General features: G+C 37.5%; 1 protein-coding gene across 1 annotated transcript in view; it reads left to right on the top strand.

Annotated features, from left to right (window-relative positions):
- The window catches only part of TEX11 (testis expressed 11), a 139,696-nt gene that overhangs the window by 90,449 nt on the left and 21,360 nt on the right, over window positions 1-27,887 (top strand). The window contains exons 18-24 of the mRNA XM_019747905.2: window positions 2,102-2,187; window positions 4,800-4,856; window positions 7,503-7,543; window positions 8,752-8,838; window positions 10,237-10,307; window positions 11,945-12,061; window positions 21,701-21,773. Of these exons, the coding sequence (XP_019603464.2) occupies window positions 2,102-2,187; window positions 4,800-4,856; window positions 7,503-7,543; window positions 8,752-8,838; window positions 10,237-10,307; window positions 11,945-12,061; window positions 21,701-21,773 (532 nt within the window). The remainder of the gene's footprint in view (window positions 1-2,101; window positions 2,188-4,799; window positions 4,857-7,502; window positions 7,544-8,751; window positions 8,839-10,236; window positions 10,308-11,944; window positions 12,062-21,700; window positions 21,774-27,887) is intronic.

Below are 27,887 nucleotides of genomic sequence, written 5' to 3'. Positions count from 1 at the left end.
TCTTAACATTAATTTTTGCTCCAAAAGACTCATTAGAGCTGATGGTCCGGCTAGGTCTTATTTTTGGGGAAACATGGTAGTTCAAATGCAATGAGGGCTGAGGATTGACCATTGGAGTATACAATATGGAGGTCATTGGTGAGCTTGAAAAGAACAGTTTTGGTAGAGTGGTAGGACAAAAGCCTGGCTGGAGTAGGCTCAAGAAAGAATTGAAGGAAAGGAATCAGATACAGTAAGTATAGACAGTTCTTTAGAGGAGTTTGCTACAAAGGGAAGGAAAGAAATCAGGCAGTAGTTGTTGAGAGAAGTAGGATCAAGAGGTTTGAGATGGGATGTATGAGAATGTTTATATGCTGATCGGAATGACCCAGTGGGAGAACAAAAAGTTCACAAGTGAGAGGGAAATAGGAGAATCGTTAGGGCAATGTCCTTAAACCAGCAAGAGGTGACAGACACAAGTGTGTACAAGTAGGGATTGGCTTTAGGAAGAAACAGATAATTCACCTATGATAGCAGCCGAGAAGGCAGAGTATGTGATGTGCTTCCTGGTGTGTGAGTGGGTGTGGTGTAGTGGGAATCTGGAAGTTCTCTTCCTGACTGCTTCAGTTTTCTCAGTGAAGTAGGAACAGGTTGTCACCTGAGAGCAAGAATGGGAACGGAAGTGGGGGGGGGGGTTGAGAAGAGAGGCTAAGGTATAAACTAATCATCCAGAAAAGCAAGAAAGTGAATGACAAGGCTAGTGTGGTATGCTTGCCTGGCAGAATTAAGGATCATTTGATGGAGTTTGAAAATAAAGCAAATAGTTGTATGTGTTTTTATCCAGCCACTTTCAGCTCCATGGATGCAGGCACAAAAGTCAGTAGAAAGTTGGATTTAGCCAGGCTTGTGGTTTTTCCGGAAGAATACAGTGAAGCAAAAGAGGTGCAGGCAAATCAAGGAACGAGGGAGTGGTTCTGATTAATCCCTGTGGAATTTAAAATAGTACAGAGGAGGACATCAAGGGGATGAGGGACAGTGACAAATAAGTAGCCTCAATGGATTGGAGGTCTTAGTGCAGTTGACAGATTGCTGGAGTAATAGAGGAAGTGAGTTAGAAAGGTAGGAGTCGGTGGTCAGAAAGCAGAACTCCCGAAACAGCGGGGTACAGGTCTAGCGGAGGGAGTGAGGAAGTGAGCACCTCTGGAGGTACTCATGCGCAGGGCCACGCACATGCCCAGTCGGTCCTTGCACACCCTGAGCCCTGAGCTGAGCGCCTCCTTAAATCTTACACTCTGGGAGCCTCATTCACCTCACCTGGCTCACCCTAGTCCCAGCCCTGAGATGAAGACATTGCATTAATTTGTAAGCCAGGGTCCCGTGAAGGGCTAAGGTAATTGGCAGGGTGGAACTCAAGGAAATAAGAAACTAGGATATTACAATCATCATCTGTCTATATATTGAAAATGCCACAAATTAAGACATGAGTAGCTTTTGGAGAAAATAGCTGTGAGCAGTAGATAAGTCATCAGGAAGTGAGAAGAAATTGCCTGCAAGGTGAAAAAACAAAACAAAAAACAGCTACCCCTTGAGGGGCCTCATTGGAAGCTGTGTCCTTGGCAAAACCTAGATTTTCATTAGAGAAAGAATGTGAAAGGAACGTTTAGGGAAGAGGATTCTCAGATGAGATCTTGCTGATAATGAACTGAATTTCAGAAAGCATTGTGGAAGGATTGGAGGAGTTGGGGAGCAATGGGAAAGGAGGACAAAAGAAGGGATTTACAGAGCCTTACAGGGAGATTAGGGTACTGAAAATGAGAGTGACCTGAGCGCCTGGGGTTCTTTGGTTACTGCTTTATAATAAGCGGGAATACAGAACACCATAAGATCTGTGCAGTGGATGCAAAGGTTGGCAAGGCTGGGAGTGTCTCTGGATCGGGGCCAGTACTAGCCTGCTCTGTTTTTGTCAACAAGGTTTATGTTCCTTCTACCATCTTGCAGTAGCAGTACTTCTGAGAATACAAAATAAACAAGTTTAGATTTTGTTCTTGTCCTTAGTGGACAGGAATATATATAACATTTTGTAAGTATCACTTTGAGATGTTAACGTATTTGTCCTTTTTAGAATGGACAACAAACTGCGGCGGAAAAAGCTTTGCAATATTTGGCTAAATATTCACAAGACGTACAACAAGCCCTTACATCTTTAAAGTGAGTAATCCTTATTCTGTGGATGGGAAAAGATTTCCCCTGTTCATCTTACTCTTGGTCTATACCAGTAAGCTTTGCTGAAATAGTGCTGTTGGGATCTGGCTGAGTCAATGCCTACTATACCAACTGTTTTGTATTTTTTTTAAAAATTTCCGGCTTTATTGAGATATAATTCACAGATAACATTGTGTAAATTTAAGGTGTACAATCTGATCATTTGAAACACTGAGACATGGTTAGCACAATAAAGTTAGTGCACAAAATCACCTCACAAAATTGCACTTTTTGTGTATGTGGTGAGAACATTTAAGATTTACTCTCAGCAACTTTCAAGTATCCAGTCCGGTATTAGTAACTCCAGTCACCATGCTGTACATGAGCTTCCCAGAGCTTACTCGTCTTATAACTGGAAGTTTGTACCCTTTGACCACCATCTGCCCATTTCCTCCCTCAGCCCCCTGTCAACCACCATTCTACTGTTTCTGTGAATTTTTTTTTAATATCCTACATATGAGTGAGACACTACAGTATTTGTCTTTCTGTTTTACTTAGCACAATGCCCTCAAGGTCCATCCATGTTGTCACAAGGCAGAATTTCCTTCTCTTATAGGCCTGAATAATATTCCATTGTGTGTGTGTGTATCACTTCTTTATCCATCTATCCATTGATGGACACATAGGTTGTTTCCATGTCTTGGCTATGGTGCATAATCCTGCAATGAACATGGGGGTGCAGACATCCCTTCAAGATAGTAATTTCTTTTCCTTTGAATGTATACCCAGAATTGGGATTGCTGGATCATATGATAATTGTATATTTTTTTATTTTTAAGGAATCTCTATACTGTTTTCCATAGTGGTGGCACCAATTTGCAATCCCACCATCCGTGCACGAGGGTTCCCTTATCTCCACATCCTCGCCAATACGGGTTACCTTTTACTTTTTTGGTAATAGCCGTTCTAACAGGTGTGAGGTGATACCTTGTGGTTTTGGTTTGCGTTTCCCTGATGATGAGTGTTGTTGAGCATCTTTTCATATGCCTGTTGGCCATCTGTGTGTCTTCTCTGGAAAAGTGTCTATTCAGGTCCTTTGCCCATTTTTTAAAGGGATTATTTGGAGTTTTTTTGTTTGTTCATTTTGCTCTTCTTGAGTCATGATTTTCTTACCTATTTTGGCTATTAACGCCTTATCATATATATGGTTTGCAACTATTTTTTCCCACTCTAATAGGTTGGCTTTCATTTTGTTGGTAGCTTTTTTTTTCTTTTTTCTTTTTTTGCTGCATAGAAGCTTTTTAGTTTGATGTATTCCCACTTTGTTTTTGTTGCTTGTACTCTGGGTGTCATTTCCCAAAAAATTCATTGTCAAGGAGCTCTTTCCCTATGTTTTCTTCTGGGAGTTTTATGATTTCAGGTCTTACATTTGTCTTTAATCCATATTGAGTGAACTTTTTGTGAGTGTAAGATGGGGTTCCAGTTTCATTCTTTGTACGTGAATATCCAGTTTTGCCAAAACCATTTATTGAAGAGACTGTCTTTCCCCTATTGAGTATTCTCGGGTCCCTTGTGCAATATTAGTTGATGCATGGGTTTATTTCTGGGCTCTCCGCTCTATTTCATTGGTCTGTGCGATTGTTTTCATGCCAGTGCCATGCTGTTTTGATTACATAGGTTTGTAATATAGTTTGAAATCAGGATGTGCGATCCCTACAGCTTTGTTCTTTCTCAAATAGCCAAATTGGTTTGGCTATTTGGGGTCTTTTGTGGTTCCATACAAATTTTAGGATTGTTCTATTTCTGTAAAAAAGGCCATTGGAAATTTGATGCTTAAAGTAAAAAAAAAAAAAAAAAAAAAGATATCTGTTGAACCTGATTTTCCCCCTTTTCTGTTTTTAGGAAGGTAAATGGTTTATCAAAAGGGAACTTTTACATACAGTAGTGAAACAGAAGAAAGTGAGGTCAGGACATGGGAAAAATTGGATGCCAGAAGGTTCTATAGTGGTTCTCCTGTTGGTCAACTGCACTTGAGGACACACTTCTGAAGGGAAATGGAGTCGTAGAAATAAAAGTATCAGGAGTCTTGAGATACTTGCATGCCTTCAGTCAGATACATCTCTAAAATCATTCAGGATAGGTGGTATTTTTAAAAAAAGATGTTTAGGGTTTGAAACTTCACAAACTAGATCATTTTGTCAGTTTGTCATTATGCTGCCAGATCCCTTCAAAGACTAGTCATCCCAGTTTATGTGGAACCCAAAGGCTACTTCCAGGTTCCATTATAGGAAGAAAAATGTAAAGACTTGTATACCATACCTTGATGTTCTAGCAGGTGACTTGGGACAATGCTATAAACTATGGGACTATTTACTAATTTGTCATAAGCAACACATTTGTTTTAAATTATTTGAGTTACTCTTCCAAAATTATAAATTGGTATGTTTTCATTATAACCATTAAAACAATGCAAAGATCTATAAATAAAATAAAATTAATCTCCTCCTTACCTTCTCTTTTCTCCCTTCTGCCTCCCGGGGTAGTGAAGGTTAGTAACTTGTGTATTTTCTTCCACATGTTTCTTCCTAAGCATGATCTTTTCATATTTTATCATACAGGTGTTTGTTTCGTCTTGCTTATCCAAAAGTTTCTGAAATGCCGGAATCTGAAGAGAAGTAAGTTATTTCAACAGAAGCAATATATTCACCATTAGAAAAATTATAGTAACTTTCAATATAAATTTTATATTGAGAGATGTATAGTACGGTGGGTAAGATCAATATAGGCTCTGGAGCCAGTTTTCCTGTGTTTATATCCTGGCTCTGCCACTTATTAGTTGTGTAACCTGGAATTCTGTTTCCCCATCTGTACAATGGGAATAATAATAATATCTACCTTACAGGGTTGCTGTGATGACTCAATAAGTAGACATGTGTAAAACACTTAGAAGAAGAGTGCCAGCCACTTAGCTAAGCCCTCAATAATGTCAGCTATGATTTCATTATGATATTGCGTCTGTTTCCTTCTTTCTTAACAGGAGACTTAAACATGGACCTATCCTTTACTTTCCTACAGAAACATATTACCTGGTTGGCTTGTTGACTCTTATTCTATTTCAGCTCAGCTAGGAATATTTAAACATCTTTCTGCTCACAGTTTTCTTTGGCATAAGATACCAAGAACTTAACAATTAGTGGAAGAATTGGGTCACCAGTGTTTTCATTCACAAAATTCACTGCCTCCTAATGACTGGAAAGAAAAGTCTATTCAAGGTCTTGATTAGGGATAACACTCAGAGAAATCTCACCTATCGTGTTTCCCTGAAAATAAGACCTAGCCAGACAATCAGCTTTAATGCGTCTTTTGGAGCAAAAATTAATATAAGACCCAGGCTTATTTTACTATAAGACCTGGTATGATATGATATGATATGATATGATATGATATGATATGATATGATATGATATGATATGATATGATATGATATGATATAAAATAAGACTGGGTCTTATATTAATTTTTGCTCCAAAAGATGCATTAGAGTTCATTGTCCGGCTAGGTCTTATTTTGGGGGAAACACAGTATCTCCACTTTCTCTACTTGGACAAAAACTCTGCTTTTCGTGTATCTCTACTTTGCTTTTGCGAAGATAACTACAAATAGTCCTAGCCCTCAAGGGGCTCTTGTGTTTATCTTTCCTGGCTGGAACCTCACGTGGTATCTGACACATAATAGCCACTCAGTTTATTTAAATGACTGAATATCAGTTCTTTACAAGAAGATCTTTATCTCTGGACTTAAGGCGCTTCATTTCATAGTCCAGGTAATTTTGAAGCACAGTCAAACCCCACTCATTAAAACTAATACGGAGATGGGGAAAAGGAAAGAGATGCTATTTGAATTAATGATACACTTAAATTACAGAATATTTTTTAAGTGTACCGTTATTGTTTTCAAGTAAATATAGTAATAAAGAGCATCTGCTAGCAGTGTTTTCTAGTAGAGGTCAGGACCTGATTTAACAAATTGATTAGACTAACTTGTTTTTAAAACGCCTAATTCAATGGGTAGAGACAAAGAAAGAGCTCTAATTTCAGCTATTTCACTAACTTCTGGTTTACCTTAGGCAATTCAAATTTATTGAACTCTAAGCTTTATTTTCATCTGCTAAATAAAAAAAATTGCTGGACTGGGTAATTTCTAAAGTCCCTTTCTCTTCTAAAAATACTATGGTTTTTAATTAGCAGTATCTACCTAAGTATTAACAACTTGTGTGCTAAAATTTTAAAAGCACTTTGTCTCTTAAGTAAACTATGCATCCCCTTTTCATATCCTCATTCTAATTTGCACTATTTATTTGCATTAATGGACACTTCCTAGGTTATTTTATGTAGTCACTGAATTTAATAGTGAAGAACTTAAGCTCAGCTGAAATTCAAATTAATAAAATTTACTCTAAGAAGTTACTTTATATAAATGAGAATTCTAATGTTTATCCCTGAGAAAGCTGCTACATTTGTTGAAGCAGTGTTTATTACATAATACTAGACCTTCTCCTGATAAGGCCAGTCTTACAGTATGCTCTTTCCTATTTCTTGTAACCATCCTTACTTGAGTTTGCCAATACTTCCATATTCATTCTTTTGTTTAAGTAAAATGGGATGTTTTCCTCTGTTAAAATTTATTTGCCCCTTAAAGAAGCTTGACAAAGGGTCAAGAGACCTGGGTAGTAGTAGTTTGCATGATCTTGGACAAACCATCTCCTAATTTTCATATCTGTTTTCTCATTTGTGAAATGAAGAGTCTGGAATGAATAAGTGGTTTCTACATTGTATTCCTCAGAACCCTGGAAATTCTGTGTCATTGCCTCAGGGACTTACAGGAAGGTGAGGCTCTAGGCCTCCACCCGCCACCGGTTTAACCAGAACAGCTGCACTGTTTTTCTTGCATATTAGACTTTATAAAATTTTATTTGAAACAAGGGTTTTAGTTTCCCCTCTTCAAAAAGAAGCTTGAAGATCACAGAGATCACTACTTACTCTCAAATTCTGTGGCTCTGTAATGTAAAACCTTATCAGTCATTGAAATGCTTTGCTGAGAGTAGTGTAGACCAGGAAGAGGGAAAGCTCAGGACGGCATGAGGAATGGTATCCTAGATGGGGAAACAGTGTTGAGGGTTTGCTAGGTTGGAGCCTTGACCACCAAACTTCACAACTTTACATTTTTGCACAGCTCTCGGGCACAAGTAGGGTCTCTTTGTGGCACTTTTCTATAGTAAAGCTTTGGAACAGTAGCAAAGCACTCTGTTCTTTATTTTTTAGAATGCAAGAAATGGATCGACTTTTGACTTGCTTGAATACAGGTAAATATCTCCTTGGACCACTGGTTGTTTTAGTCCATCTTGCCTCTGTCCTCTATTGAATTCTTCAAGTACATTGCATACACTGACGCAGACTTCACGTTTGAGTTAAGCTTCATGCTTTTGTTAACATTTCTCACAGCAGTCTACCTTGGCTTCTTTATTCACAAGCTCAGAGAAATTTTTCATCACTAGCATTCATCTCCAAATGTGATTTCAGCTCTGATTTTATTCCAATTTTTTTCCAGTTTGTTTTAAAGACCCTGCCTCCCTCTTTCCTTCCCTCCCTCCCTCCTTTCCCTATTGCTACTTGGTCCTAAGCTAGTAGTTGAAGAGGTGAAAGACAAATGAAAATGTTCTGAGCCCTGCTAATTGTCATGTCCCTTGAATCAAATCAGATGGTTTCCTCTGTTGTTTTGAAGCTATCCATCTATCTACCCAAGTCTATGGCCTCTTCCCTGTCTACTAATAATTCCTCCCTGTCCCCTTCATTCCTTTACTAACTCCATGCTCTCTGAAGTGATGCCCCTTTTGCCTAACAGGTTTTCCCATTTCTGCTGCTCACACTTATTTCCTTATGTCCTAGATGTACCCCAAACTCCCTGTCTTAGAAACTCTATTCCATTTATTGCAGTAGTTCAATTTTATACCTCAAATACCTGTCAACAGGTGTTAAATGTAGCAAAGTGGTTTAGAAATAAAAGCTTTTCAAAGGAGAGAAACGTTGCTGGTTGGCACTCTTGTCTCTCAGATGGGCATGTGGTATGTAGTAAATGCTTTCTGATGATGCCACCTCTGGCTCTGTACTGTACTTGCCACGGGAGCTCAGTAAATATCATCCATACTACCCATAGCCAACCTATCCATACTCTTCCAATTCTGTCTCCATTTCAGCCTTTTTAATGAGATTATTTGGATTCTTTATTTCCTTATATGTAAATCATATCTTTCTACCTCTGGTGTTGAACGATTGCTCTAATTAAAATTAAAAATCTCTCCAAAGACGTGTTTGTTCCTCCAAGTTTGGGTTAACAAGTTCTTGGGGGCTTAATAATGCTTTTTGTCATTTTAATTTACCTTTGGTATGCACATACGCACAAAAGAACTTTCTAAATTCAAACTTATGGTCGACTGTTTTTAAAGCAGGATTAACAACTTTGCTAGAGTATAAAGTTAAAGACCTCAATATGAAATTTTCCTGTTTGATGCAGCACTCCTGAAACTTAGTCAGTGTTTTCCTGGAACAGCTCCGCCTTCAGACTCGATGGTTAATGAAGCTCATTGGTTTCGAAAAATAGGTAAAAGGGAATTCTGTGGGAAACACTGGGGTAGTAGAATCACAAGATGCGGATTCAAATTCTACTTTCTGTGGGTACAAGGATAACTTGTTTAATCTCAGGGTAATTATTTTTACAATGAGAACAATTAGTATATACTTTGTAGGATTATTAAGGGTTGTAAAAGAAATAGTGTATGTACCTGGGACATAGTAGGTATTCAATAAAGATTAGTTTTCTTCTTTTTCTATAGAAATGGGTCTAAGAATAAAATGATGAATTATAGCTGCAGGTCCCCAAGGTTATGCCCCTAAACTTGATCTACAATGCCCAATTTATCTCTAAGTGTGATTCATCAAAAAAAACTACATACAACAATATGGATGAATCTCACAAATATAGCGTTCAGCAAAAGAAACCATACATTAAGTACATATTGTATGATTCAATTTATATATAGTAAAAAATATGACAGCAGGCAAAACTAATTTACGATGTTGGAACTCAGGATAGTGGTTAGCCTTGAAGGGGGTTGGACTTTATAGAGTGTTGGTGGGATTGCTTCTGTGTTTCTGGTAATGATCAAGACCGTTCTTGATCTGGGTTGGTTACGTAGATGTATTCACTTTGTGAAAATTCATCAATCTGTACAATTAGGAGCTTTGTGGAAGCAGCTACTACAGTGATAAGTAAGCAAGAGAAACTGAGCAGCAATGTCACAAACGACTGATTCCGCATGGACCTTTTTCTACTTTGTGGCCTTTACTGGGGCTCTAATCTAGGAGAAAAGGGAATAGATACAGCAATCTGACTTCGAAGAAACTTAGGCAAATCATGGAAAACAACAAACATTTGAACTGCAGAAAGGTTTAATGACTTTCATTTTTGGAAGTTTGAAAAGTTATTTTCTAATACTTCTTTTACTGAATTCCAATCTTGATTTTCCAAGGTGAAGATCATGCCAAATGTTGCCTAATGGGGGTTCTCACTGCTCTATGGAAGATGTAAATCTTTCCAGCAGTTTTCTTCAATGTTTGATTCTAATGTACCATGATCTTTGTTAAATTTTAACTTTTGTTCAGCAATTCCTGTTGGTGAGCTCCTTGGTGATCCTCATTTTTTAGATGCATCTGTGCTAAGAATTTATTGTATGTCCCCCAGTTTTTGTTTGTTTGTTTGTTTTGTTATTTTAATCAGCACTACCTCCACTGGTCATTGGCCTAGAACTGAAGATTGAAAGTGATAGAAGTCTCCAAATTTACCTGGAAAAAATTTCTCTAAAAACCTAAACTTAGCTTTTTTAACCTCTGAGAAACCCCTCATTAGAATATTAATATTAAAGACATAGGTATAGGGATTATAATGGTGCAGATTAAACAGTAGATTTTCGTAACTATATTATTTCATGTTAACTTTCAGCTTGGAACTTGGCTGTGCAATGTGCCAAAGACTTGGTAAGAATGAGAGAGTTTTTCATGCTTTCTTACAAGGTAAGTCTCTTCTGCTAAGTGTCTCGTATATAGCCCACAACAAGGAGATCACCACTATGGTTATTGTCAAGGGCTAAGTATAGAGTGGAATTGACTCTTAATCTAGGAACTTTCAGTACACGTCTAAGCAGGAATGACCTAAGGACAATTTGATCCCTATGGGGTATAATGTGAGAACATGAGGCAGGCATCCCTGTACCAAAATGTCATTAACAAGGATCATAGAGCCTGAAGTTCTACCACAGGAGACGTAGTCCTTTACCTTTGAAGGAATTTCAGTCTCCTGGAGGCCTATGTTAAAACACACTATCTTTAGGAAGGGAGTACTCTAAAATGTTGTCCCTATCAAAACATTAGGAAGGGTTATAGGTACAAGTTTATAGGAATAGAGAATAGGTATCTGGGGACAACAGGGGGTGAAAAGGATGCTAAGAAGCTTGGGCCCCCTTTATAATTTTCCTACAGCAGGTTCTGTGTGTAAGATTGTGAGCTTGTTTTGCAATTTTAAGCATTTTTAAATAGTTGTTAGCTTCCAAGGTAGAGGTAAATGCCAGGAAGATGAACAAGTATTGAAGAGAAGAAAGGCAGAGGCAGAAGGGCTGAGGAATATCACTCATTCGGGAGTCTACAGTCTGATCTATTGAGATAGATTAGATGTTAAGGGTTCTAGACCTGGAAAGAACTATAGAGAGGAAAGAGCTATAGAGAGAATTTAGCACAGCTTCTTCATCTGTCTTTTACATTTTTTTTAAAATAAATTTTATTGGGGAATAGTGTTTCTCCAGGGCCCATCAGCTCCAAGTCGTTATCCTTCAGTCTAGTTGTGGAGGGCGCAGCTCACTGGCCCATGTGGGAATCTAACCGGCAACCCTGTTGCTCAGAGCTCGCGCTCTAACCAACTGAGCCATCTGGCCACCTGCTTCTTCATCTTATATACGAGTAACCTGAGACTTTGAGACATTGGGTGTCTTGAAATGCTGTTAATTCTCAGTGATGGTGATGGTTACGATCACTAAACATTTGGGGAGATTAAGAAATAGTCTGTGGAAGTTCAGGTATAATTGCCATTTTAATTAGGTGAATGAATTAGTTTTAGTTTTGACATTTGTGATAGCAATAGTAGGATTCCATGTAAGAATCCCAAGTGGCCTAGAGTTTTCTTTAAGTACAAAGCAGGGAGTTCGTTTCGAAAGCTGGAGAACACGGTTTAATGGTGAGGTTATGTCTAATGCCTGTCAAGATGTGACGTCGTCTCTTTCAATGATGACAATATATGTACTCATTTCGGCTCTATATAATGGAAAGGGGAAAAAACACAGAAATTACAACATAAACCAAGAAGTAGATCACTAGGTAGAAATGCAGAGCCAAATGACAACACTTATCACTGGAAAAGGTAGGAAAATTGTGAAGAAATGAAGCATTTTACCTCTAGAAAGGTGCTAAAAACAATGGAAAGTAATATAAAATTAAAACCGTAAATCGGTGTTGTAGTCTATATCATTTTTAAGGTGAGATGTGTTTTTCCAGCTGAATTTTCTCATTCAGACAGAATGTTGCTGATTTTCATTCTGATTGTTTGTGTTCACCTGGCAGAATTCTCACTGTTCATTGGTGTCCTGGTTATTGCTTATCAGATATCCCAGTTTTGTCCTTGTGATGAAGTAGTTCTGACCTCACAGAAAACATGTTTACTGATGGCGTCTTCACTTGACCTACAGCAAGGGAGAAGAGCTTCAACACCGTTTGAACAGGTAATGTGCAAACTTCAAGTAAAATACAGGAGTTCAGTGTGCTGTTGGGTGTGTTTGCCTTCCCTGCTGCGCTCCTTTTTTACTCTCTGTAGAGAATCCTTTCCTCCCTTCCAGCAGCATCTGCATTTCAAAGGTTTGTAATGGCCAATTCCTTCCTGCGGAAAGGTTGCATGTGGCTTGGTCTCTTCTTGCAGCAAGTTTGAAATCTCTTCTATTAAAATGTCCCTTCCCTTGGACCACTCTTTCCGAGTCTGTTTTTAAATAGTCTTTATCTTCATCATCTCCCTGTGATCATATGTGGTCCACAGGACTTTTTCTCTTTTTTTCCTTTCACACATTCTGTAAGAACCCACAGCTTTGACAGCCATGTGAACTTATTTATGTGGCTTCTGGTTCTTCACTTAATTGCATTTGCTTTCTTTGGCCCACATCCTTAAATATTTTGTCATTAACTCAATTTTAACAGCAAGAAGATGGAATTTCCACCTTTGCCTGAATTCCACTCTCAGCTTCCTAAGCCCCATCCCTTTGGGGAGATGCCAATGTCACCATCTCAGTGTTCCATACGCCAGTGTGTTGCTTGGCCTTTATTCTTTACCTTCCTTCTTTCTAGACAAGAAAATTGTCTCCAGGTTGGCCCACTAGCATTTTTTGGTATGATTTTAAGATTTAGATCTCTCTACTTTTTTCTCTTACCTAGGCAAAAAAAAAAAAGCCTTCCCAATTTCCCATACTTGCCAGCTTCTTTTCTTTCCAATTGGTATAAAATCCTTCTTGCTGTTTCTTCTGTTCCTTCTGTTCATCTCTTCTATCGTATGATTCCTTAGACCTGGAACAGACTCTCACAGATCTCTGCCAACGCATTTTCCATCTTTTCTCTTCCCTTGTTGAGTTCAATTCAAAAACCATTTGAGTACCAAGCACTGTGCTAAGCACTCGGGATAACCCCCGGAGTACAGGGGCCTCTTTGTAGAAACGTTTGCATTGTAAAAGAAGATGAGAAAAGAATCTGTGTGCCCCAGAGCAAAACCAGAATCAACCATTTTGCTTCTTAACAAGTAACGGCAAATGTAATTTTACTCTCAGTAGGGTTTTTTGCTTTACTGAAAAATATTAATAACATCTTGGTTTTGCATAGTGCTTTTCACTTTTTAAAAGTTTTCTCTTTAAGTTGGCAGTTCTGACTTTGTTAAAATTTGTATCTCGGTGAATAGAGACCAAATTGAGGGAAATTTCTCCAACTCTTAAGTACAGCCCTAAATTATTGTTTTTCGAACGACTGTTCTTTTTTTCTGTTTTCTTTCTCTTGCACACCTTTATGTTTCCAAAGAACGCTCTAACCTAGTAGCCTTTCTATAATCTTCTTTGCTTTTGAAAGGATATCTATTTAGATAATTATAGATGTACTTCTGCCTTTCACCATCTAAGTCTTGTCCCTATGAATCATGTTCTGTCTCTCTAATGAGGATTTATTGAATTCTTTTAAATACATCTGTTCCTTGTTCTCTAAATCCTCATAAGTTGGAGTATTTCCAAATAAGTAGATGATGAAGGACCAGGGATAGACTGCGTAATCCTGTCAATATTGTCTCTACTCTCCTGAGTATGAGTCAGGAGGAAGTGAGGGATTCTTTAAAAAATAAAGTAATTGTAATTTATCAAGGAACCACATCTTTTTCCTAGAACAGGGATGGACAAACTACTGCTAGCTGGCCAAATCAAGTCCATGGCCTGTTTTTCTATACCCCAAGAGTTAAGAATGGTTTTTACATTTGCAAAAGGTTATAAATTAAAATAAAGAAAAAAACATGTGGAAGAGAGTTTATGTGGCTGGCAAAGCCTAAGATATTTACTCTCTGACCTTTTACACAGAGTATCCTGACCCCTGTCCCAGATTGTTTTTAACAGACTTATTGAGGTATAATTCACATACTTATAATTCACCCATTTAAACTATACAGTTTAATGGTTTTTAGAATATCCACAAAGTTGTGCAACTATCAACGCAATATAATTTCAGAACTTTCCTCACTCTAAAAATCCCTTACCAATTAGCTGTGACTCCCCGTCCCTGCCACCAGCCCTAGGCAAGTACTCATCTACTGTCTGTCCCTAGAGATTTGCCTCTTCTGGACATTTCATGGAAATGTCATCAGATGATTTATAGTCTTTTTTTTAAAGATTTTATTGGGGAAGGGGAACAGGACTTTATTGGGGAACAGTGTGTACTTCCAGGCCTTTTTTCCAAGTCAAGTTGTTGTCCTTTCAATCTCAGTTGTGGAGGGCGCCGTTCAGTTTCAAGTTGTTGTCCTTTCAGTCTTAGTTGTGGAGGGCGCAGCTCAGCTCCAGGTCCAGTTGCCGTTTTCTGGTTGCAGGGGGCGCAGCCCATCATCCCTTGCGGGACTCGAGGAATCGAACTGGCAGCCTTGTGGTTGAGAGTCCACTGGCCCATGTGGGAATCGAACCGGCAGCCTTCGGAGTTAGGAGCATGACGCTCCAACCGCCTGAGCCACTGGGCTAGCCCCTATAGTCTTTTCTGACCAGCTCCTTTTATAATTTTTCAATAGTATTTTATGGTTTCCCATGAATCAGTACTTCATTCCTTTTTATGGCTGAATAATATTCCATTGTATGAATATACCACGTTTTGTTTATCCATTCATCCATTGACAGATATTGGGGTTTTTCCAATTTTCAGGTATTATGAACAATGCTGCATATACAAATTTTGTGTGGATATGTATTTTCATTTCTCTTGAATACATACCTAGAAGTGGAATTGCTAGGCTCATAGTAGCTGTGTTGAAGCATTTAAAGAGCTGCAGTCTGTTTTTCAAAGCAGCTGCACCATTTGACATTCCCACCAGCAGTGGATGAGGGTCCCACTTTCTCCACCTCCTTGCCACCACTTGCTGTTTTGTCCTTTGGATTGTGGCCATCCTCCTGAGTATGTAGTGCTAGCTCATTGAAGTTTGGATTTGCGTTTCCCTAAGGACTAATGATGTCATTCCTAATGGTGTAATGACTAATGACAAAAGATGTGGAGCATCTTTTCAAGTGCTTATTTGCCATTTATATATCTTCTTTGGAAAATGTCTATTCAGATGTTTACCCATTTTTAATGGGGTTATTTGTCTTTTTATTATTGAATTGTAATAGTTCTTTATGTATTCTTGATACTAGACTCTTATCAGATAATGATTTTTAATTATTCTCTCCCATTATGTGGTTGCCTTTTCCCTTTCTTGCTAGTGCCTTATGAAGCACAGACATTTATTTATTTATTTATTATTTATTTATTTATCTTTTAGGGAGGGTGCAGCTCACAGTGGCTCATACAGGGACAGAACTGGCAACCTTGGTGTTACTAGCTGTGGCACAAACATTTTTAATTTTGATGCTGCTTGTGTTTTTGGTGTCATGTCTAAGGCCATTGCCTAATCCAAGATCATGAAGATTCACCCTGTTTTCTTCTAAGAGTTTTATATTTTTATTTTTAGTGCTTATATTTAGGTCTGTGATCCATGTTGAGCTAATTTTTGTGTGGGGTATGACATAGGAGTCGAATGTTACTCTTTTGCATTTGAAAATCCAGTTGTCCCAGGACCATTTGTTGAAAACTGTTTTTTTCCATTGAATTATCTTGGTACCCTTGTTGAAAATCAATTGACCGTAAAGAAGGTTTATTTCTAGAACCTCAGTTCTATTCCAGTGATGTCTGTGTCCAGCCTTGTGGCAGTAGCACACAGTTTTGATTTTTTGTAGCTTTGTAATAACGTTTGAAGTAGTGATGTGTTAGTCCATCAACTTTGTTCTTCTTTTTCAAGATTGTTTTGGCTATTCTGGTTCCCTTGAATTTTCATATAAATGTTAGGATTGATTTGTTAATTCCTGCAAAGAAACCAGCTGGGATTTTGATAAGGATTATGCTGAATGTGTAGATTAGTTTGAAGATTATTTATTGCAATCTTAACAATATTATGTCTTCTAACCCATGAAAATGGAATATATTTCCATACATATTTCTATTCTATTCTTTAATTTCTTTCAACAATGTTTTGTGGTTTTCAAAGTATAAATTTTTTACTTCTTTTATGTAGTCTATTCAGATTATCTATTTCTTTTTGAGTCAGTTTCAGTAGTTTGTTTCTAGAAATGAGTCCATTACAATCTAAGTTATCTAATTTGTTGTTTTACAGTTGTTCATAGTATTCCTTTATCATCCTTTTTATTTCTGTAAGGTCTTAGTGATGCCCCCTCTTTCACTCCTAATTTTAGTCATTTGTGTCTTCTCTCTTTTTATCTTGATCAGTTTTTATATAGGGTTATCAATTTTGTTGATCTTTATCAAGAACCAATTTATGGTTTCATTTTTATCCTATTATGTTTCTAGTCTATATTTCATTAAGTCCCACTCTAATCTTCATTATTTTCTTCCTTCTGGTTGCTTGAGGTTTAGTTTGCTCTTCTTTTTCCGGTTTCTTAAGGTGGAAGTTTGGTTATTGATTTGAGATTTTTTTTTGGTAATATCAGCTTTTACAGCTATAAATTTCCCTCTAAGCAATATGTCTTAGTCCGTTTGAGATAGTATCACTAAATACCACAGAGTAGGTAGCTTATAAACAACCAGAATTTATTTCTCACAGTTCTGGAGGTTGGAAGTCCAAGATCAAGGTACCAGCATGGTCACATTCTTTGGTGAGGGCCCTCTTCCTGGTTCACAGCTGGCACCTTCTTGCTGTATCCTCACGTGATGGAAAGGGCTTGGGACCTCCCGGGAGCCTCTTTTAGAAGGCACGAATACCATTCATGAGGGCTCCACCCTCCTGATTTTGACACCTATTAAAGGCCCCACCTGCCAATACCATCACCTTTTGGGGTTAGGATTTCAAGATGTGAATTTGGGGGCACACACTGAGACTAGCCTTACACCCCTGGCTCCCCCAAAATTCATGTCCTTCTCTCATACAAAATACATTCATTCCATTCCAATATCCCCAAAGTTTTCATTCATTCCAGCATTGACTCAAAAGTCTGAATCCAAAGTGTTATCTAATATCATCTAAAGCAGATGTGGGTAAGACACAAGGTAAAATTCTTCCTCGGGCAAATTGCTCTCCAGCTGTGAACCTGTGAAACCAAACAGGTTATATGCTTCCACAAAAACAATGGCGGGACAGATATAGCATAGACATCCCCATTCCAAAAGGGAGATATAGGGGGAAAGGAGTAACAGGTCCGAGGTAAGTCTAAATCCGAATGGGGCAAACAACATTAAATCCCAAGGCTTGAGAACTATCCTCCTTGGCTTGGTGCCCTACCGTACATTCAGGGTCCACTGGCACTGCGGTTGAGCCCCCAAGCCTCTAGGGGGCTCTGCCAGATGCAGCCCACACTGCAGTTCTCACCGGTTAGGGTTCAGGCTGGAATCCCACACCGTAACTCTCCTAGTCACCGGTGCAAGTTTCCACCAGCACTGCCCTAGTAGGAGCTTTCTGCCATGGCCCCACCCCCACAGGGGGCATCCTTTGAAATATAGGTGGAGGCAGCCACAGCGCCGGCTCTTGCACTCTGCAAACCAAGGAGAAGGCACCAAGCTGATGCCTTTCAGAGGTTTGCAACCTGTGCCTTCTGGAGAAGGAGCCACAGCAGTGTGGGCTACACTTGGGGCAGCTGAGGAGCATGGCATGGAATTTGAGGGGCAGCGCCCAGGAGGTGAGATGGTGCTGGGCAGCAGTGGGCCCTCCTTTGAAATGGTTCTGCCCCTCTAGCCCTTGCACACTGGGCCTGTGATGGGAGGGCTGGCCCCAAAGATCTCTGAACGGCCTTCAGAGTTATTCTTATTGCCCTGGCCAGTAAGGCCCTGGCTTCTGTTTAGATGGCTGACCAATGTCCACATCATCTTGGTTAATAACTCCTAGCTTCTGTTAAGGTGTTGGATCCACAGCAATCTTCTTATCAAACTCAGCCATACCCTTGCTGTTCTCTCCCTAACAAGCTTTCTTCTTTCCTTCTGTATTGATACACTGAGAATTTTCCCAATTTTAATATTCTGCTTCCTTGGTGATTAACAATTCTACCTTTAAAGCGTTAATCTCTTCTCACATTTTACTATAAGCGTTCAAGAGGAACCAAATTGATTCTTCAACACTGCTTAGAAATTTCTTTAGCCAAATATCCAATTCCATTGCTCATAAGTGCTACATTCTATAAAACACTAGGACACAAACACAGTTCAGTCAAGCTCTTTGCCACTTCATAACAAAAAAAATGGCCTTTCAGTTTCCAGTGTTCCTCATTTCCATCTGAGACCATGTCACAATGACCTGTACTGTCCATATTTCCAGCAACATTCTGTTTACAACCACTTCGGTATTGTCTAAGATTGAGTGAGGCTTTCTCTACAGCTCTCTTTCTTGGCCTGCACCCGAATTGCCCTTACTAGTCCATTCACAGCAGTGTTAGACAGTTTCTTTTTTTTCCTTTAATTTATTTTTTAAATTTATTGGGATGACAATTGTTAGTAAAATTACATAGATTTCAGGTGTACAATTCTGTATTACATCACCTATAAATCCCATTGTGTGTTCACCACCCAGAGTCAGTTCTCCTTCCATCACCATATATTTGAGTGTTAGACATTTTCTAGCATGCACCTCCAGACACTTCCAGGCTCCACCCATTACCCAGTTCCAAATCTGCTTCTATATGTTTAGGTATTTGTTACAGCAGCGCCCCCCCACCCAGTACCAGTTTTCTGTCTTAGTCTGTTTGGGCTGCTGTAACAAAACACCACAGTCTGGGTGGCTTAGAAGCAACAGAAATTGATTTCTCACGGTTCTGGAGGCTGGAAGTCCATGATGAAGGTGCCAGCGATCAGTGGTTGTGCCTTCTTTGGTGAGGGCCCTCTTCCTGGTTCATTGCCAGCACCTTCTTGCTATGTCTTCACATGGTGGAAAGAGCTAGGGAGCTCTTATAAAAGGCACGAATCCCATTCATGAGGGCTCTACCCTCGTGACTTGAGCACTTCCCCAAGGCCCCACCTGCTAATACCTTCACCTTTGGGGTTAGGATTTTAACAGGAATTTTGGTGGGACACATTCGGACCCTAACACTGCTTAAGCAGCATCCCTAAGTTTGCGTACATTGTGTTTTTATTCATCTCAAAAGTGCTTTCTGATTTTCGTTGTGATTTCTTTTGTGACCTGTTGTTTATTTAAGAATGTTGTTTAATATCCACATGTTTGTGAATTTCCCAGATTTTATTCTCTTACTGATTTCTAATCTTTTTCCACTGTGGTCAGAGTACGTACTTTGGGTAACTTCAAGATATTTTCAATTTATTTGAAATTTATGTTGTGGCCTAGTTAACATATGGTCTATCCGAGAGAAAGTGCCATATGTGCTTTAGAAGACTGTATTCTTCTTGGGCTGGTGTAATGGTCTGTGGATATCTATTTTATATATATATATATATATATATATATATATATATATATATATATATACACACATATAGACACATCCATATATATGTATATATGTGTGTGTGTATATATATATAGTTTTATACAGTTGCTTTTTAAATTTTTTATTAAATTTATTGGAGTGTATACCATTGCTTTTTAAAAGTTAAGAGAATAAATGTTACTGTCTTTTATAGTTACACAATTACGTTTACCGGTGGACTTTGTTTTTTTCATTTGGATTCAAATTGCTACCTGGTGTTACTTGCTTTCAGCCTGAAGAACTTCTCTTAGCAGTTTTTTCAAATGGTTCTGGTAGCAACAGATTCTCTCAGCTTTTATCTGGGAATTTCTTTATTTTGCTTTCAGTTCTGAAAGATTGTTTTCGTGGATGTTAGATTCTTAGTTATTTTCTTTCATCACTTGAATGTGTCATCGCACTACCTTCTTTATTGAGAGTCTATATTTGCTGAGACAGTGTCATCAGAGCTTTCTTTGGTTTCCTTTAGTTGTTTGAACATATTTAAAAGAGCTGCTTTGAAATCTGGATGCTAAGTTCAGTATCTGGACCCCTTCAAAGTCCGTTCCTGTTGCCTATGCTTTTTCCTGCATATGGGTCAGATGCTCCTGTTTCTTTGCATATCTCTTCATTTTTCTTGCTGATAACTGGACATTTTAGATCATATATTGGAGCATCTTTGAATACTAATTCCCCCTTGGGGGCTTGTTGTTGTTAGTATTTGCTTGTTGACTTGTTGAGTGACCTGGCTGGGCTAGTTCAGTGAAGTCTATTTTCCCCAGCAGTACTGCTCCTTACATCACTCCTCAGAGGTCACAGTCTTTGCCTGTATGGTCAGTCACCCTGACCTCTGTTCTCCAAAGGGATAAAGTGGTTTTTAACAGTATTATTTTTGACTGACTTTCCCTGATCTCCCTGTTAAGCTTCTGGAGACAGAGAGAGAGAGAGAGAGAGAGAGAGAGAGAGAGAGAGAGAGAGATTGAAAATGCTCTTTGACATAAATTGCTCCACAGTCTAATCCAATTAAAGTAAAGCCCCTTTGAAGGGGAAGGGATCTTCTTAGCTTTCTCTTCCCCTGGTAGAAGTTTCTCTCTGTAAACTTCTAGCTGGTCTACTCTTTTGCTTGTTGATGTCATTGAGCTACCAGCGTCCTCTTAATTACTCAACACTAAAATCTCCATGTGCCCTTAGATGTGAACTTTGCCATGCTCTGTTCCAATTAAAGTCAGTGTCCTTTTTGGGAGATCTACAATGCTCACTCTTCTAATGGCCTCTCCTCCTGAGCAGAAACTCTGTACCCCTTGTTTTATTGCTGGAGGCAGGGACAGTGGCCCATTTCTATCAGAGTGACAGTCCAGCTCTATGAATGGGGGGCTGGGCAGGATTCGTAGTCCCTGGCATTCTTGGCTTACCTCACCCAGCATGGAAACCCAGTCCTCTAAGCAAGCTAAGGTGAGGGCAATTGAGACTTAATATTCCCAGTTTGCCGTGCCTGGGATGGAGTGGGGACGGGGTAGAGGAAGAGAGCTCCAGGCCTCCCAGTTACGCTTGTTTATAATAGAGCGTCTGCAGTACAGAACTGGTTTAGGGGAGATGACAAGTGCTGGCAGCCTGGAAGCTGACGCTAAAGGAAGCCCCATCTTCTTGGCCACACTCACCTAAAGTAGCGCTTCCATCACACTGAGCAGGGGGTTGGTAAGCAGATTGAGGCTCAACTGCCACAGATGCTCACTGTTCTGAGACTTAGTATATTTCTTGGAATAGATTTGCTATATGCCCTACCCTTAGGGCAATTTCCTGAGACTTTACATGATTGTGTTTTATAATTTTCACCATAATTTTCAGTTACGGTTGTTTAATGGGGAGAGGGTTCGTGGTTTCTCATACCACCATTCTGGAAGCGCTTCTCTTCTGACCTAGATTATGAAAGAAATTAATACTCAGATTTTATGTTTAATCTTTATTTTCTCAGTACATTAAGGAAAAGTACGAATACAGGCTAATATTTCTATATAAATTCCAAAATGTTCAAACTATAATTTTTCTATCACTTTATTTTTAACTGTTTTAATGAAAATGATATCAAAATTATTTTAATTTGTTTAAAGTTTTGTTTGCTTGAAACTAATTTTTTGTTACATTATTGCCCAATAGACCTTGTTACTGAATCGTGCACTTGAGCAGATCCATAAATGCAGAGAAATCTGGAATCTCCTGAAAGAAACAGGTATAGTGGGAACTGGGAGTTTGGTAATGCAGTTATGAATGGTGTTTGAAATCTGAATAACCCACAAATTTGGGTTATTTGATAACTAGTTAAATAATTCTGAGACCTAATTTTTCCCCACTGGATGTCTGTATTTTGACTCCGTGACACACTGCTTGGAGTAACAATATTTTTTACCTTGCTTTCTATGGAAGTATAGTATTGATTATAAAATTAGGATCATTATTGTTCCATATGATGTTATTGCTCTTATGCCAGTAGATTTTAATGTCTAATTTAATCAGCCTTTAACACTGAGTGTAGGCTGCCGTAGTTTTCCAAACCACATACTTGATATCAGATACTGCTAACATTTTGTTATGAAATACTCAAAGTAGTAAATTTTTCAAAATTACGTAGTATCTTGCTGCTGTTTCCTCATTAAGGATAGTACTGGCTTTTCGGTTTAGATAGACTTTTTTAAATGAGTTTGTTTCTGTTTTGTTTATTTTTTTTTAATTTCAGGTATACAAAACAACATAGTGATTAGACATTCACAACTCATAAAGTAAACTTTTTAAATATTGTGTCTATTCCTGTCTGAGTTAGAATTTTTAAAAATCAACAGATATCAAATTGAAGTATATGCCTTTTCAGGTTCTATAGAGATAATCATGGTTTTTCTCTTTTGAAGTATTAATATGTTGAATTATAATAGTTGTCCTAAAATTCAGTCATCTTTGCATTTCTGGAATGAACCTTATTTGGTCAGTGTGTTATTATTTTTAAAATATTGATGAATTTGGTTTCCTCATAATTCTAAATTATTGGTCTGTCATTTTCTGTTTGTGTGATATCTTTGATAGATTTTCAGTATCAAACTATAGAAATTATAAGGAAGAACATAAACACGTAAAATTTAATTCACCTCTCTTAATCTTTGATTAGGATTTAAAGAATAAAAACAACAAAAAGAAAGGCTAGAGAATACCTAAATAATATACTTAGTATAGAAGATTTAATAGAAATATACTCTATAGCCTGAATATAGAAAACTCATCTTCTTTTCATGTGACCTTTGCACATTTACAAAATTGATCATAAGAATAACCTGAATAAATTCCAAGACATATAAATAAAACATGACATTATCTGATCACAGTGCAATAACAGTAGAAATTAATAATGGAATCAAGAAACAAAACCCTTTGCCACTTGGACATTTTAAAAATGGGAAATTACAGACTATCTAGAAAATAATAATGAAAATTCCTCATAACTGAATCTGAAGTGCTAAAGTAGTAAGTACTTAGAGTGAAATTCATAAAACTTCAATGACTTTTATTTTAAAAGTATGTGAGAATGCTAGCTGTCTACTGAAAAATCCATTTCTTCTATATATTTAGATATGTGTCTCTGTCATCCATTTATCCATTTGTCATTAGGGAATGGCAAATTAAAACAGCAATGAGAAATGACCACACACTTATTAGTATGGCAAAAATCTAAAACACGACATCACCAAATGCTGGCGAGTATGTGAAGCAGCAGGAACTATCATTCATTAATGGCAGGAATGTAAAGTGTGACAGCCGCTTTGGAAGACAGTTTATCAATTTCTTGCTAAATTAAAAACAATCTTACCATACAATCCAGCAACCGTGCTTTTTGGTATTTACCCAAATGAAATGCCAACTCATGTCCATTCAAGACCTGCACACGGATGTTTACAGCAGCCTTATGCAAATTGCTAAAACTTGGAAGCAACAAGAGGTCTTTAGTAGATGAATGAATATATAAACTGTGGTATGTCCAAAAAATGAAATGTAATTCAGAACTCAGAAGAAATGAGTTATTAAAGCATGAAAAGACAGGGAGGAAACTTAAATGCATATTACTAAGTGAAAAAAGCCAATCTGAAAAGGCTGCATACCATATGATTCCAACTATATGACATTCAAGTAAAGACAGAACTATGGAGACAATAAAAGGATCGCCACTTGCCATGGGTTATTTGGGGAGGGAGGGATGAATAGATAGAACAAAATTTTTAGGGCAATGAGACTATAATGGTGGATACATGTCATTATACTCATATTGTAAGTAAAGGCATTAATCAGTAAAGAAGCAAGCCCATCAAATTCAAGATAACATTGCTACATTATAATACATTACAGAGCTTTACATCAGACTCAGGTTTAAACCAAGGCAAGTAAAATTTATCTTCCAAGTTTGTCCTTCAATATGCTCTTTTATATTCCGGAACAAACTGACAACCTTTTAGGGGATCTGTCAGGTCAAAACTATTTTCATAATAACACTAAAATACGTAGTTTTCTAGTGGCTACGTGATGTGTGGTGCTATAATATATTGAATACAGAAGCAGATATGAGAATCTGGCTATTTCCAGTAAGTCAGGCATTAGGGAGCTTTTCAAAAATGTGAAACAATCTCCTTAATTTTTTAAATGTTTTTTAATTGATGTTATGCAGTGGGTTCATCTTAAATTAATTCAATCAGTAAATATATTTAAATTTTCTGTTTTAATTTCTAATATGGTAAATGTCAATAGTTACACCATACCTATGAAAAATCTCTTTGGAAGTCCTTGATTATTTTTTCAGAGTGCAAAGGCATCCTAAAAACAAAGTTTGAGAACCACTGATTTAAGAATAAACTACATTTTCCTTTAAAAACAAAATCACATATCCATTTGTCACTATTTCTCATAATACAATCTCGACCACTTGTTTTTTTAAATTTATTTGTGTTTAAATATAGTTGATATGCAGTCTTATATTGGTTCTATTAGTTTCAGGTGTACAATATAGTGATTTGACATTTTCATACCTTACAATGTGATTACCCCACTAACTCTAGTTAACATCTGTCACCGTGCAAGCTTACCATGATATAATTGACTATATTCCCCTTTCCCTTTTCACCCATCCACCCACCTCCTCCTTTCTGGTAACCATCCTTTTGGTCTCTGTTTTAATTGTAACTTTTAACCAAAGTAATTTCTATTTCAAAGAGAAAACTTGGTTGTAATTGAGAACTATAGCTCACCCATAAGCATTTATAGCAGACTAGGAGAGAACATGAACACAAATAACACAGCTTTCTATGGCCACACCCATCCCTTTTAAAGAGAAAAATGAACACTCATTAACATGCCTCAAAGATATTGTCTCCCTATAGCATATAAAAATAAGAAGCAATAAGTATATAAACTTAAAGCTATGCTTAGTAATAAATGTTTAAGTATTCTATTTTACTTGAAAGGTATGTTAGTATCAGTGATTATTCACTAATTAACTCAGTATCAGTCCAAAATTTTAAATTAACTCAATATCTTGGAAATCAACTTAAATTAAACCTAACATACTACAAAACAGTTACTGCTGAAATAAAAAGTTTTAGAATAATGATTTAATTTTAGTTGAACACAATTTGCATTTTTCATAATGTTATATATGAGTAATATATAACATTATTTAATCAGTAAACCTGTATAAATTTAGGAAAAAAAGACCCAAGTAAAATAAAATGTATGCTTATTTTATACTTGACACAAATAAATCACCAAAAAAAGATACGTCTTTCATTTAAACCAAAATTATTAAGATAATCTCACTTGCCAAAGATCTACCTTAACTTTGGATTCTAAAAATGTTTCTGAGTTAGAAGTGTTTTGTAAGAATAACCTTTAGTTTGAAGTTAAGTTTCTTTTCGTGGAAATTTTAAGAATATTTGTATGTAGGTGCTTATTAATGTCTGTAAACCAAGTAGAACAGAGCTCCTTTAATGTAGGAGATTTTATAATATAATTTATGAATATCCTCCAGAGATAGGAAAATAATTCACACTCACACAATGTAAGGTGAAGGCCTTCTCAATTATTGTCACGTAGACACAGACATACAGAGATTTTATAGGTTCAGATCTGCAACTTCAGCTACATGTCAAGAGTAAACACAAAACTCACCAGTCCAGCAGGCATGAAATAATTTGCGCTTAAAATGGTCAAATAGAACAACAAAAAAGCTTAACAAATTAAGTTGTCTATTGTTTCTTACCCAAAGGCTAGATAATCCATTAATCCATTTAGAGAAATGGCCAAATGGTCAGACCATAAAACCACATTCCCAGTCATTGCTGCTACCAAGAGGGAATAACTTACTGAGTATATACAAACCAGAACCAAAAACAAAACATAAAGTCAATAGAAAAGAAAAAAAGTGATCCATCAAAGTTCTATTGGCAGTTCAATCTAGGAGCCAAGAAAAGATGAGTTTAAGCATTCCATGTGTTGCACTTCTGCAGCAACACAACTTTCCTGTTGTTTCTGTCAACAGGAAAGGTGTTCATTGGGCATTTTGGTCGATAATTTTTTAAAGCTATAACCATGACTCTCATACAGATATAAAATGAACAAGGGTCAGATTTTATTTAACATGAAAATGTTAGAACCAATTTCAGTTTCTGTTTCATTTTGCTTGCCTATTTCTTGTTTTCTATACCCCTTACTATTTATCAAGTGGTGTCTCTTTTTGCTGCATCCAGTTTTACCTTTATTTCTGTGATGGTTTTATTTTTTTCTTCCCATTTTCTTCTTTATCTTTAAAATGGCTCATATTTCATTTTCTTTTGTGTACCAGCTCTTCCCTGAGTTCTTGAATACCTGCTTCATATTCTTACTTTATAGGGATGGTTAGTATTTTAAAATTCATAGTGACATGTCACAATTTTCGTTTGCTTCATGGCAACATTTCTCTGGTGAGAATTCTCCACCTACCCTTCTTTCTTCCTGTTCCTCTCATCCCATTTTCATGTAGTATCTTATATTGGGCTTTTTTGATAACTTATCTTTTTAAAATTTTATTTTGTTGTGATAAGAACAATTATCATGAGAGCTACGCTCTTAACAGTTTTAAGTGTGCAATATAGTATTGTTTACTATAGGTACAGTGTTGTAAAACAGATCTCTTAGGATTTATTCATCTTGTTTAACTGTTGCTTTATGCCCACTGATTAGCAACTCTCCATTTCCCCTCCCCCCAGCTCCTGGCAACCACCATTCCATTCTTTGATTCTATGAATGTGATAGATCAAATTTTAGATTTTTCTTGTAAGTGGAATCATGAAGTATTTGTCCTTCTATGACTGTCTTATTTCACTTAGCAAAATGTCCTCAAGGTCCATCTATGTTGTCACATTTTACAGAACTTTTCTTCTTTTTCTAAGGCCGAATAGTATTCTATTATATGTCTAAACCACATTTTCTTTATCCATTCATCCCTCAGTGAACACTTAGGTTGTTTTCCTGTCTCAGCTATTGTGAACCTTAGGAGGGCTGATATCTCTTTGAGATCCTGGTTTCAGTTCTTTTGGCTAAATACCAGAAGTGGAATTGCTGGGTCACAAGGTAGTTCTATGTTTAATTCTTTTGAGGAACCTCCATACTGTTTTCCATAGTGACTGCACCAGTTTGCAATCCCCCTGCAGTGTATGTGGGTTCCCCTTTCTCCACATCCTCGCCAACACTTGTTGTCTCTTTTAAAATTTTTTTTATAATAGTCATCCTAGCAGGTATGAAGTGCTATTGCACCATGGTTTTGATTTGCATTTCCCTGATAATTAGTCATGTTGAGCACCTTTTCATATACCTGTTGTCCATTTGGATGTCTTTCGTGGAGAAATGTCTATTAAGTCTTTAGTCCATTTTTAAATTGGGTTATTAGTTTTTTTGCTACTGAGTTGTGATAACTTATCTTTAATTGTGGTACTTTTTCCTTAGACCAGCTATTTGCAGCAGGTTCATGTGGAGAGGAGGCAAGGGCCATGATCCAGGTTAACAGAAGTTTATAACAGTACTTATGATCAAGGGTTGCTGTGCATGTGATTTCTTAGAATCTCTACATTTTCCCAACCAGGGGAGATGGGTACCCATAAGACTTCTCATAGCACAAAGGTTCTTTCTTCCCCACTGCTTCACTGACTAGCTAGCTGCTCACTCTTCAGCCCTTTCTCCTGTGCTTCTCAGAACCAAACCAAATCCAGACCCAGTCCTTCCACCGGCCTATGAACTCTGTTCATGTTGATAAAGGATTTACACCTTGGGGTGTGCTCCT

This window comes from Rhinolophus sinicus, chromosome X (genome assembly GCF_036562045.2).
Source record: "Rhinolophus sinicus isolate RSC01 chromosome X, ASM3656204v1, whole genome shotgun sequence".
NCBI lineage: Eukaryota > Metazoa > Chordata > Mammalia > Chiroptera > Rhinolophidae > Rhinolophus > Rhinolophus sinicus.
The sequence above is the reverse complement of the archived record's forward strand: the minus strand, read 5'-3'. Positions and strand labels throughout refer to the sequence as shown.